At 25.7% G+C, this 13,817-nt stretch overlaps 1 protein-coding gene across 1 annotated transcript; it reads right to left on the reverse strand.

Moving 5' to 3' along the window:
- Nucleotides 1-1,789: 1,789 nt before the first annotated feature.
- Nucleotides 1,790-11,615, reverse strand: LOC145836507 (uncharacterized). Its single transcript, XM_082944303.1, has 4 exons — nucleotides 11,123-11,615; nucleotides 6,249-6,355; nucleotides 2,283-2,473; nucleotides 1,790-1,925 (listed from the first exon to the last, which is right to left on the reverse strand). Exons 1-4 carry the CDS (start codon nucleotides 11,613-11,615, stop codon nucleotides 1,790-1,792), a joined length of 927 nt encoding a protein of 308 aa, XP_082800429.1.
- Nucleotides 11,616-13,817: the final 2,202 nt, after the last annotated feature.

Genomic DNA, 13,817 nt, shown 5'->3' on the forward strand with positions numbered 1-13,817 from the left:
ACTTTTTTTGGTTCTAAGATTAATATATAAAGTTCATAGAATATTCTACTTTGGAAAGAAAAATTTACAAAGCAAACATTTTTTTAACTGAAAACTTTTTTAGGAGCTTCACTAGTATATAAGCTTAGTTTTTCAACAAACAAGTATTTGATCAATTTATTTAAAGAAGTTTGTGTTTTTCTACAGCTTTAAAAATAAATAGTACGAAATTTATGCTACTAATGTATGATTTTCTTTGTTGTAGAATTTTCTTAATTAAACAAATTAAACATTGACTAACCATTTAAAATTTAATATATTCTATAAAATGTATTGAGTTTATGCTGTTAAATATTTTATCTAAATTCATAATAACTTGATATTTCGAAAGTTTTGTACTGGAATTTATTAGTTATATATTGTAAAATTTAGTAGTTAATAAACTTAATTCATTTTCACTAAAATATGAACTATAAAGTAACCCAAAACATACTAGATAAAAGTTTCTTTGTTTTAATTTAAAAATTTTTTAATATGTAACAATTATATTTAGATAAATTAAAGTTAAATAAATAAAATAAATGAGCAAAAAAACATTTGAAATAATTAAATTAAATATAACCTAAAAAACAGAACTTTTAATAAAATAACAACGTATTAAACTTAAACAAGTATATTTTCCCTCAACAAACTAAACGCTTGTCTTTTAAAAGTAAAAGTCTATATAAATTTTTCAAAAGTATTAATATATTAAAATAGTCTTGATTTTTGTTAAAACGATATAACTGTTTTTATTAAAAACAAATTTAAATGTAAAACATTTATATTTTTAACACTTTAAACAAAAAATGCAATTAGGTTTTGTACAGTTATTTATTTATATATAAAAAAAACTTACATATTTTGTTTTAAAAACGATTTAAAAAAAAGTATAACAACCAAAAGCTTTTCGACTTTTTCTGTTTCAAATAAGAACTTATTGAAAGAACCAACAGAATCAAACATACTTTTATAAAAACAACTCTGTTTAAAACATTTTTGGAATGAGCTCTGTAAGTTAGTTTTTTAGTACTTTGCTAACAATTATTAATGGTGAAAGTCATAAATTTGTTTATGCCAATTCTCAACTAGACAAGACTTGTAAAGTCGAATTGCAACGTCAAAATTAGTTTTTAAATTAGTTTTTAGAAAATGATAACCGAAAATACTAAAAAATCTACCTGTAGATTAAAAATAATTATAATTAAAGAAAAAACTACTAACAAATTTTGTAAGTGATAAATAAACCGTAAAAGTTCACAAAAAAACATTATTTAGACGCTATAAGTTGTTTAAAAACGTACAAATGTCTTTGCATTTCTGTAAAAAGTAGTCAAAAATACTCTCTGTCAAATAATAATAAGCATTAAAAAATCAAAAGTTGCGACCAGCACACAATAAATAGTTAGAAAAGACAGCTTATACAATTATAAAATAAGGTAAAAATATATGCAACTTAGTGTTCTATAATTTTTTTTTCTTTTAATTTTTTGCCAATTGTTTAAAATTTAAAAACGAAATTGAAATAACAGATAGTTAGCACTTTATTTTAAGGAATTTTGAATATGTAAAGTAATTACCAAAGCAGTTTGTAGTAAAACCTGAATTGAACTATATGAGAAAAGAAAGTAGTCAAAACAAAATTGTTATAAAAAAATAAAACTAATCAATTAAATTGGTTTACCTACATTATTTTTTTATACGTTTCAATCTCTGCGCATTAAAGTATTGAGTATTAATTATAAAGGACTTTTTAACAGGTAAATACTCTTCATAAAGATTTTAGCGTAAAAATCAGGGCTCTTTGTTCTCTGATTGCAGATTTTACGTCCTGCGTTGTTACTCCAACCAGTGAGAAGTTTTGTCTTTGCGCTTTGAGATATCGTTTGGTTCTGTTTTCTATATTTCTGCGATTAAAATGATAAACTAAATAAATTACCTTATATTCTCTTTATATAAAAAATAAACTGTTTTTAAAAAAGTTTACGATGTTCTGTTCTACTTGTGTACTGTAGTCAATTGTTTTATGCGTCGGCCTGCAACTCTAATCGGTTTTCAGAGAAATAATTTTAATACTGTTTTCACTTAACTTGAAAAAAAGGCTTTTCTCAAACACAGTTAAATTATTTTTTTTATTATTTGCTATACTAAACTTACAAAGTTCTATTAAAACGTGATTTATAATTTTTTTTATTGTTTTTAATGTTTTTTTATCTTTAAATGTAATTTCTAAAACGTTAATCAAATAAATCAACTGTTTATACCTTGGAAGGAAGTGTGTTTGTTGGTCCAAGTAACTTTTATACCTCATCACATTCCTGACTTGACCCTGTTTGTTGAGGTTCAAGTATCCCCTGCATCTGCGCTTGCCGCATTTTGCTAGTGCTTTGTAGGTAGTTTGTTTGTTATCTCTCACTGTTGATTGAAAAGTGCACTTTGCCTTGATATATTTCTCCTGTTAAAGTGATTATTTTGTTACAAAATAAAAATTGGTTCGCTTTTATTGCATTTTGCTTAAGATTTTTTCTTTAAAAAAGCTTTAGAACTTTTAAAAGCACAAAAAACATATAATTTCTAACACTTGAAAATTTTTATTTAAAGTCCAATCAATTTCTTTAATTCCAATTTCAAACCATCAAAATCATAACAATATTAAAAAGCACTAAAGCTACCAAGCAAACAACGCGTATTAAAGAAAACCGCAAAAGTTTTAGGATTTTTTTAAAACTGCCACTAATTGTTCTCGAAACGCGAAATTAACGGTTGTTGCCTCAACACAATACTGTAATTGGTGTCAGTGTCAAGTCAATCCGTCGAAAACATTTGTCTGATTTGTTTACGCTTGTAGTCATTAATGCTTACTAACTGGATTCGATCCAAACTAGAGGTGACGAGATTAAAGGACTTTTAAGAGTTCGGAAGTGATTAGACTTACAGCTGAGCTACTTAAGTTCGTGACCTAAGAACAATGTATTTTCTGTTTGTCCGATTTCATTGAACCAATCAAACGTTTAATCGTCAATAAAAAGCTTAGCAGGTTCTAAAATATTTTACACATATTTTGAAAACTAAAAAAAGTATGTTTACTGGGATAAGTTTGCTAAATTATCAATAACATCCTTTTTCAGTCAATTTGTTTGAAACTTTTTACAGACATAAAATTTTATTTATGTTAAAAATCTTAAATATGTAAATTTTGACGTTAAATTAATTAAAAAAGTCAAAGTAAACTAAAGAAAAAGTTTACAAGCTACGCTAACTATTTATCTTTAGTAGTACAAAAGTAAAAAAAAACATAACAAAATAAATTAACAGTTCATTCAATTTTACTAAAGTGAAAATCGATGTTTATAAACAGTAAAATATTAATTTAGTTTATCATTTGTAAAAAAACTTTTTAAACTTAATTAAATTTTAAAAGCATTTGTTATATCAAAAGTAAAAAAAAACTGTTCGACAACCCTTTCTAACATAAAAGACTTTACATAACTAGTTAACAAATTTTGCTAACACATCTGTTTGCAAGCTAGATACTTGTATTTTTATCCTCAGCAATTTAAAACAACTTAATTGATGATCTTAAAAATATTTTTCTAGAAATTTAAAAACAACTACTTTGTTGAAAATATTGGCACTGATTTTGACAGATATCGTCAACAATTAGGTATTGTAATAACCAACCTTAAGTTGACCTTATAATCCTTATGAATAGAACATATATGATTCTGTTAATGCAGTTTATTTACGATCGAAATGGTAACATTATTGTTTAATATAACCTCTAAATAAATTAATACTTGGTATTTTATTTTAACTGATGCTCCGAGGTTATAGAAACTATCAAATAAATTAGTGAAGATAAATTATTAAAATGGTAATAGAAAAGCAGTGCAAATCAAAATCTTAAATATATCAAATAAAACTTTACAAAAAAAAAAACTATTAAAATCCTGTTCCGTAAACTGCACAGCTAAAGGACTTTCGTAAATAGAAAACTAATTTTTATAAAGGAACGTATGTTTACTCAATTAAATGAATACGCGTAGTGGGGAGATTTTATTTTTCCGGTTGTTTATAACAAATTTTACTTATTTTTTATGAGAAATGGTCATTACTTATGTTCAACAAAAGTACTTTTCTTAAAACTTTAATTAAATTGAATATAGGATGGTATAAAAAAATTAAATCAAACCAAATTTTTTTAAATTTCAATTTCTTACTTTGCAGTTATACTAAAATTCAATTTTTAAAATATTTCATACGATATATAAAAAAACTATTAAGAAATCAACAACTAGTTGCAATCTAACACCCAAAAAAGAAGAAAAAGCAAGTCTGAAAAACGTTATGTAAATATTTTTACTAAATTTGGAAACCACAAAAATAATAACTGCGTTGTCATTCTGTTTTGAAGAAAATGATCGAGCACTTGCCAAATTTTTGCCTTAAAGTTAAATGTTAGTCAAGCGATAATATTCTATGTGACGTAACACTTGTCGCATGTTGTGATTGATGTTTTTATTATTGTTTTAGCGTTTCGCTCGCTCTTTGATTTCTTTCTACGCGCTATAATCACATTAAATGCTGGTTCGAACCAAATGTAAACAAAACTAACGCCAGATGTATTTTTAGATTAAAAGTAGAATTTTGTCGGAAAACTGTTATGAACTTAATGTATTTTACAAGTAACTGTTATTTCATTTATGTAACCCACACTCTAAAAGCCGGCTGATGGTAAAAATATACATAAAAAAAATGTAAGGCAAAAAAAAAAGCCGGTTGTTGCCTTTAAAAGATATTAAACTCTGATTGGGAATAGCACCCTGCTCTCATGACAATGGTTAGTAGAAATAAAAGAGTTAATAGAGAGGGTGTTACCAGAGGCTGCTTGGTTTGAAAAAAAGGTATTTAGTCTATATCTTTTTAAGACATGAAGTGATAAGTAAACCTTAATAAGATTAGTTGAAAATAGATTTTGTATATACATTTGACTAATTGATGTCCTTTTTCTTTCGTCTTTTGCAGGGGTTGACAGCCTTTTTAAGTCGCGGGCTTGAATGATTGTAGCAAGTAAAATAAAATCAATGTTTGAACCAAACATTTGATAGAATAAGTAATAAAGTAGCAAATACAGAATAGTCATTAAACAAAGAACATAATTGCAAGTTTTTACTACAAAACGTTCATTTTATTATTATTATAGAACGATAAATTTTTGGCTGAAAAGTACCATTTAAAGTAAAAAGTTTACTTTGGACCGCTTATTTTGACTTTGAGCATTTTGCCGACGCTTGGAATTATTGCTTAGTTTGAAATAAGCTGAAAAAAATAGATGAAGAAAGCTGATTACTGTTTGTTAAAAGAATAAGCAATTATAAGTTTAATATATAAAAGTATATATAAATTCTGAAAAAAAAACAGTTGTTTTTTAATAAATTTTTGGCATCTTTATTTTTATGTGTATTTATAATAACCTATGTTTATGTTCCGTGTTTGAAGTTCTTTGTATACATCGCATGCTTTTTATACCTATCCAGTGTGCCGAAAAATACAAGTTACTTTTATAATGGGAAAAAATTAATTAAATGATAGTAAAAGTGCTAATAAACGTTTTTCATATAAGTTTTCAAAAAAATGTATACAGTTTTTTATACTAAGTATACTTTTAGGTTCACAGAAGACAAACTTTTATAAAATGATCAACTTTAAAAGAAGAAAATTAAAAATCGACAGTTTATTCCACGTCCAAAACATTTAAATATAGTTAATTTTTACCTTTTAATTAACTTTATATTTTTGACTGCACACTAATGAACACAAATTAGTTATTGCTTAACAACAAACTGATCAGAAACTTGAAAAATAATGTTTCATATAGTCGTATAGAATAACAAATTATAAGGTAGCGTAAATTTATTATAGGTTCTCGGTCCAATGAAATCACTCTAAACTTGATGTTTACGTAAAAAAAACAAGAGGTAGAAATTTTTTAAAGTCATATATAAAATTTTACCTCGTGTTTTCAATTTTTTGAAATAAAATGTTTGGTACATCTTACAATGACTATAATTAAAGGTTTTAATTTATTTAAAAAGTTGTTTTTCTAATACAAACTGAAAATTAAACCTAAAAAGAACTTAAATAGCCAATTAGGATTCCGTTTATGTTAACAACAAATTTAAAAATATTTCTTTTTACTTTAGTATTTATTTATTTATTTAAATAAATACCTGAGCTTTAACTTTTCCTTTTTCTCCAACACAAACATATAATTTAGCATGCAGTCCTCGTAAAGTGACAATTCCATTGTTGTCTATACTCTTTACTTCGATTATAGCTGTAAAAATTTTTTGTATATAAGTCATACCAGCAAAAGGTATTTAATTAATAAAGTTAAGAAAGTAAGTTAATAAAAAAAGGTTTAAGTGTTTATTTGAAAAATAATTTGTTTTGAATTTTAAATAATGTAGTTATTAAATGCCATAAAGTAGTAAAAAACGCTATAAAATTAAATTGTTGCAAGCCTAAAAAACTGAAGACGTTTTAGCCATTTAAACTATAAGTTTTTAAATCCCATCGATTATTTATAATCACTGGTAAAAAAGACTAACTTATGTAAGCAACAAGTACAAAAACGTATGATATAACAATCTATCCTTGTATATTTCATCAGATATTAGTTTAAGAATAGTAAAAGATATTACGACATGTTATTAAGTAAAAATTTGTTAATAAAAGAAAATCAAGTACTTTTCGTCAAAAAAAATGACACGTTGACAAAAAAGTTAAAGTAACTAACCCTACAAAAAAATAAAAATCAAATAATTACTTGTACTTAAAAATATTTTGCACTATAAAAGAAAAAGTTCTGAAGCTGTTTAAATGTTTTTTCTTCTTCAGCAGGTACATTTTATTTGATATGTTGCGTTTTAGTTTATAAATTTCACATTATACTAATCATTCAGCATTTTTTTGTTGCTTTGTTGGTTTTATTAAGAAAAAAAATGTTGGTCGCAAATTAGTCCTTTAATAAATAAAATATTATTACAACAAAATTAACCTGTTTTTTAAACAGATTTTAAAATAGATTTTTTCAGCACCTGCATTTATATATTTTTCATTTAGTTTTTATTTTGCCTTTTGTCTAGATAAATAATCTGTAAAGCATGTTGGTCATTTGACTTTCTCAAATTTTTATGCAAAGCTCGCAATAACTTGAAATAATCAAATAAAATAACTAGCTCATGTCCGCTTCTATATATTTTATAATGTTCCGTTTGAAGTCAAGCCGTTGTAGCCAAAAAATATCTTTTAAATAATTTAAAACAAGAAGTTAAAAGTTTCATACTGCAATATCTGAAGTAAAACTTAAAGCTTATAGTAAACAAGTTTAAAGTAGGTGTGATAGAATAAAGTTTAGTTTTTAACTATAAAAAATTTACTTACGATTTGATAGTAAACTAACAACCAAAAAAGCTTTATTTGATGTAAACTGATCAACGTTACAGTCATTGTAAATAGTGTTACCACAACGTAATACAGTTTTTTATTTGTTTAATATTAGGATATAATTTTTATCGCTGGAATTCGACGTATTTATTAGCTAAATCAACATTGCATTAGATTCAACTAACAACAGTTTAGCAAGCAGGAGAATGTGCGATGACATAGGAAAAATAAACATTTATTTGGCCATTGTTATGTGTTTCACAATCGCACAAACTGCGACATTGCTACGATTTTTTGAAGAATAAAACAAACTGTCTGCTACATTATAGTGCATTTAATATACAAACTAGTAATTTTTTTTGTTTGTCAAAATATAAGATAAATAAATTTTAAATTACTGTCTTTTCTTTCCTTGTATTCTTTTTACTAAGTTAAGAGTAAAGTTTGAAAATAAATGGCTTCATAGAGTACTCAAAGTTTAAGCTTAGTTTACTAAGTTTTTAAGCTACCTAAACTACTAGGTTATTTAACTTTTAAATATTTAAGCATCATTCAATTCCCAAGTTTTTCTACTTTCAAAATCAAAAACGTAAAACAAAAAAACAATGATTTAAAGGTACAAGCTACGTTAAAGTAAATATAGTTAATGTGACATGATTTGAAAACAAAAGTTTAAGTGTTTTACTTGTAAAACTTTAAAACTTCTTGTTTTAGTTTAATAAAAGTATACATTTATAATGGTGAATTATACCATGAACAGTCTTTTTTTTTTGTAAATTTTAGGCTTCTAATTATTCAAATACAACTGATAATTGTTGTAGACATCCTAACTTAAATGTAAAAATTAAACTTCAATTTCTTCATACAACAGGCCCTTAAATGAATACAGTTTTTAGTAATTAAAAGCTAAGCCAATAATGAAAAAAAAACTAACTATGGGTGACTTTTATTTAAATTTTTCTAAGTTTTAAATACAATGTTTAGTACCTGAAATTAACTTATGTTAATTGAAAACAGAACAAGTTAAGTGAAATCCGTAAATAAGCTTACTATATACATACAAAATGAGACATAAAATATACAAAAGTATTGCGTGCTTATGAAAATTTTTTTAGTAAATTGTTTGCAAAATCTTCACATGTTCGATATTCAGTTTGTCGCTAAAAAATTGAGCAGGGTCGTGCCTAGAAATAAAAAACTTTCTGATTATCTTGCTACTCTTGTTGCTAAAAAATGACATTTGTCAGTTGCGTGTAACAACTTATTTTAATGGTACCTAAATAGATACGACTATTTGTCTGGTTAAATTTTTAACTACCCTCACACCACTTAATTGCTACTGTAGTTCCACCTTTAATAAAGATAATAATCTGGAAATAGCATTCATTCACTTTAGGTCTAAAAAATTGACTGAGTAATACAAAAATGATTTTAATATCGGTTGTAATTAAAAGTTGTGCAAGTAAACGACACTCCTACGTAAAAACATTTTAATTAAACGATGTTCAAGTGATATACATTTTTTAGTCGCGAACACGTGCTTTTCACGGTCGACAGCCGATATTCATGCTGTCATAATAGAACGTTGACTGTGACGTCATAAAAGCTGTTTAGCAAGGTTATTTATTTGATGTTATCCGCAGTTATTATTGTGTCATGACTTAAAGGAGATCTTGTTTCTCAGTTTCTCTAAATAAGTTTTGTGTAGTGAAAGATACTACTTATTTATAATTATTTTTTAATTAAATTAAAGTTCTTTTAATATATGCTATAATTTTATTTTATTATTATGGTTTTTTGATAAGTATAGCTTTTATTTCAAACAATATACTGTACCAGTAGCGACGCGTAGTATGTTTGATAGGGGGTGCAAAAAGTTTACAAGTATTTAAAAAACCCCTTAATTTAGTATTTATTAATAACACTTTATTAAGATAAAACTCCCGCAGTTAAAACAAGTCGTTTGTAAACAAAAATTTAAAAATATATAACTTTTATACTTTTATAATTTTATAATAACTTATTATTTTCTTTTTGATCGAGCAATAGCTTTAACTCTCCACCCCGCGCGAAGCCCTGTTATTTTTTACTGTAATTCAAACTACTTTGTTGTGCCGCTGTTATGTTACTTAAGTAAGAAATTTAGACGTAAAAAACATTTCCTACATAATTGAGGTAAGTAAAGCGATTAAGTAAAATAGAAACCTGTTAACAGGCAACGAAAAAATGTAACTTTTTAAGAAATGAAAATTTTAAAGTACTTGAAAGGAAAATCAACCAATGGAGAATAAATAAGTACTACGTTTGTGCTGCAACAAAAAGAGTGTCCTTTTTTTTGTGCAAATACTTCGTGCATTTGGATTGGAATTTTGTCGATAATTTATGTGAAAGTTGAAATTCCAATCGAGAAAGGTACCTATCAAACAATTAAGGTGCGAATGTTTGCGCACCTTTTTTCCTAACTTCAAAACAAAACATAAACAAATAACCATCTTTTGTGTTTTGCTGACACAACACAACTTTACAACATTTTTTTTAGCAGTGATTGAGAAATATAACTTTTGGGCACACAAACTGATGGGTTTTACAAATTAAATAAAGATAGCTGTATTCACTCATCAAAACCTACTGCCGGTGTAAATGCCAGTTTCTATTTTTACTTATTTAAACGTGTAATTTTAGGTGTGATTTAGTGAGAAAGTAAACTGTTTTCTGTCATTTGTGTACATTATGATAAAAGTGTAAAATGTTGCTTTGTTTGAAAGCTTATCTTAGGTAACAACTTTCAATGACTGGTTAAACACCTTGTTTGTTCATGCTACATGCTACATGTCACTAATGCTTATTTGAAATATCAAAATGATTTGTCTAATAACATAAAAAAGTTTTCTTTAACTTTATTTTGAGTTTTAAATTATACAACAAATGCGTTTTTAAATTTTTAGTTAAAGTCAAAAAAAAATAGTTGTATACTATGTTCATTTAAATTTATATTAATAAATTCATCAAAAAATATTAAAAATGAATAATTTTGTATAATCATAGTGATATAAAACTTAAAGCAAAAACTATTGTAAATGTTCTATATTTATATTTTACGGCCTTTGCAAAACTGTTTTAAAACAACTTTTGTTTTAAATACTAAAGATACAAGCATCATTAGTTACATTTTAATTTGTTCTGTTAACTGTGATATTCTATGTCGATGCACAGTTCAATGCAATTTTTAAATTGTTGAAAAGGTATATATTCTAAATGTACAGAGTTTACTTTTGTCAAATATAAAATATACTAATAGATATACAATAAACCTGTACGGTTTTTTTTAAATATATCTTTTAAGCTTAAATATTTAATTAGTATAAAAATTTCTAAAAAGTATTTTAATCTAACTCTAAACAAATTGTATTATTTCAACTACTATGTTAAATTGTAATTTTGTTCGCTAACAGTTATTGTACTTTATATAGCATAATTTAGTTTTTACAATAACTAAAATAAAATGAACTGAATAACTTTTATAGTAAAATGTTAAGTAAAGATTAAGTTTTGAATCTGATAACAAAAATGGAATTAAGTTTTAATTTCGATAAAACTTGTTTATGAATACTTATTTTATTAAAATCTTAAGTTTAAATCAAAACGTTTAACTTACTGGAATCAGATTCCTTGTTACTTGGTTCACCTTTAACAGTTCCGTTCTGAAGCACTGCCAAATGAAAAGAGTTGCCCGATTTACTGTAAATTCTGTTAGTCGTCGAACCAAGATCTTTAAAAGATGATGAATCCTTCTTCTTGTCCTTCTTTTTACGATTCTTCTTCTTGTTTTTCTTTTTCTTGTGTTTTTTGCAACTTTTATTTTTCTTCTTACACCTTTTCCGCTTCTTACCTTTTCCTTTTGGTTTACGTTTTTTAGATTTACTCGGCTTCGTCGACTTGGTTTTATTTTTCTTTTTGGCAGGACGTCCAGCCTTTTTGTCCTTGTTTTGCAGTGCCCTAGGGACACGTTGTCGGGGTTGAATAGATTTTAATTCAGAAAGCTTTTCAATAAGCAATGAGTCGTTTTCACGGAGACCAGCTGTTAGGGTGGAGTTAGTTGTTGTAAGGAATTTAGTAGAAGCGATACTCTTCGCACTCGCAGTCGACATACAGCAGGAAAAGACAATTAAAAAGAACAACAGACAAATATAAATTTCCAAATGTCGAAGTTCTAATTGAACAGCATATTTAGGGGATGTGGCAGTTAGAAAACATTTTAATTGGTTGTTTTTAGTTCGACACCTGAAATTAGCGCAAGTCAGGACTTTTAATTTTTGTTGCTGCAACATGAATGTCGTCAAATAAATTATATTTTTCAAGCTTAAAATAAAAAGCTTCGTCTCTGGTTGAGTAAATGTAGATCCATAAAATACAAACTGCAGTAGTTCTAAAGTTGTATAGATTAATAAGATCTAGAATGACTGCAATATATAATTAAAACATTCTTTTTTACTTAACTATTTATTTACTGTAATTAAACACACTAATTAATAAAAACCAATAAATGCTTTAATTTACATTAAGCTACCAGTAGTCTAATAGTTTTTTTTATAAAATTTACAATTTTACCCTTTTTGTACTTTTTTTCCTAAGGCTATTCTCTCGCCTACGGCATTTACTTTTTTTACTAAAACTGTCATGCTCTTAGCAATTTGCTATTAATTCTCATTTAAAAACTGAAGTTTCATTTAAAAAAAACTATTCATTAAATATTTAGGTAGCCCAGAAAGTTCCAAAATTTTGGTTAATAAAGTTGTTCTAAAAATGTTTTTAAGGTTTCACAACTTCATGAATATTCGATAAATCACCTTTCAAATAATTTTGAAATTTGTTTAAAAATAATATAAAGAGTTTTAGAAAAGTTGATGTCACTTTAAAACTTTAATTTTTTATTTGAGAAATAGCATCAGCATGTGATTATAGATTTCATATCATAAAAAAAATTGCTTGAAACTTTTAAATTTAAGGCCATTTAATCTACTTGAATAGTTACTAATTTGTTAAGAAAGCAAATTTTCATATTGATATTGATAAATGCTCAAAATCAAACATACAATAGCCATTACAGTTTGTCAAGAGAAATGCTTGTCTTATTAGAATAATTCAACCAAGCTACTAGTTCTATTTTATATTTATTTTTAACTCGCTTTCATGTAGAGACTTTTTACATCTGACATCAATTGAGCATTTAACTACTTTAAGCAATACGCATTGAAAGAAATAAAATCATTCATGACAGGGGCCAAGCTAAAATACAACTTTTAAAACATTACAGTTTATTTTGTTAAAAAAAAATTTACCTTGCATATTACAAACTCTTAAAATACTAAAAAAGTCAAAAACTTTTACATGCAAAAAAGAAAGTATACATTAAAAAAACAGCAAAAGGTTATGACAAAAACGAATAAAACTAGCTGAGTCAGTTTTTAAAGTTTTTTCAAAGTTTGTTAGTTGAAGCGAATTTCAAAATTATAAACAGTGAAGTATGTACCCTTGCTTTATGAAATGTTGTGTATCACATATATTTTTGGGTATTTTTATTTAAAAAAATGAAATTTAAAATTGTGTAATGAATAATTAGTATTTTTCAATAAAATTAGTTTAATATTTTTTATTTATTTAACATACACTTTAATTTAGCTGAGTTATGATTTTTATACATGATCATTATATTACTTTTTAAAGTCCTAATAATTTTTTAAATGTGTTTGATGAGTATTGCAATCAAAACTTTAGTTAAAAAACTTATATGTTTGTTTCTTTAACAATAAAAAAACTTCCAGTTACGATCGAACACTTTGTTTACTTTTCATTGGCTTGGTTCAAACGTAATTTATATTGTTTAATTGTAAATATTTCAATTTAAATTGGTATTTTTAATAAATATACATTATTCTTTATGCTAGTTTTATTTTTCAGATTAGCAAATACTAATTTTTGTAATTATCTGAAATAAACTATTTTAATGCTTTAAAAACTATCAAAATGGTTGATCATAACAATTCGATCATCAAAAAATAAATCACTGTCTACCGAAGGCTTGTCGTCTGAGGATCGAATAGGTATGATCAACCCTTTTGTTAAACTTGTCTCACGGCATATGTAAGTCCTCCTGCAATGCAGACTTTTTCCGATATTTTTCTTAACTAAAAATTATCAGATGTACTAACTGTTTAAGAACTGTGAGGTAGTTTAAAAAAAATTAAAGATAATGAAAATCAAAATATTTCAAATATTTGTGATTTCGAAACACAAGTATTTTTAGCTGGTCACACAAAATAAACAAAGCTTCATTCAGGGTCAACGAACTC

This window comes from Thalia democratica, chromosome 5 (genome assembly GCF_965202585.1).
Source record: "Thalia democratica chromosome 5, ktThaDemo2.hap1.1, whole genome shotgun sequence".
In the NCBI taxonomy this organism is placed as follows: domain Eukaryota; kingdom Metazoa; phylum Chordata; class Thaliacea; order Salpida; family Salpidae; genus Thalia; species Thalia democratica.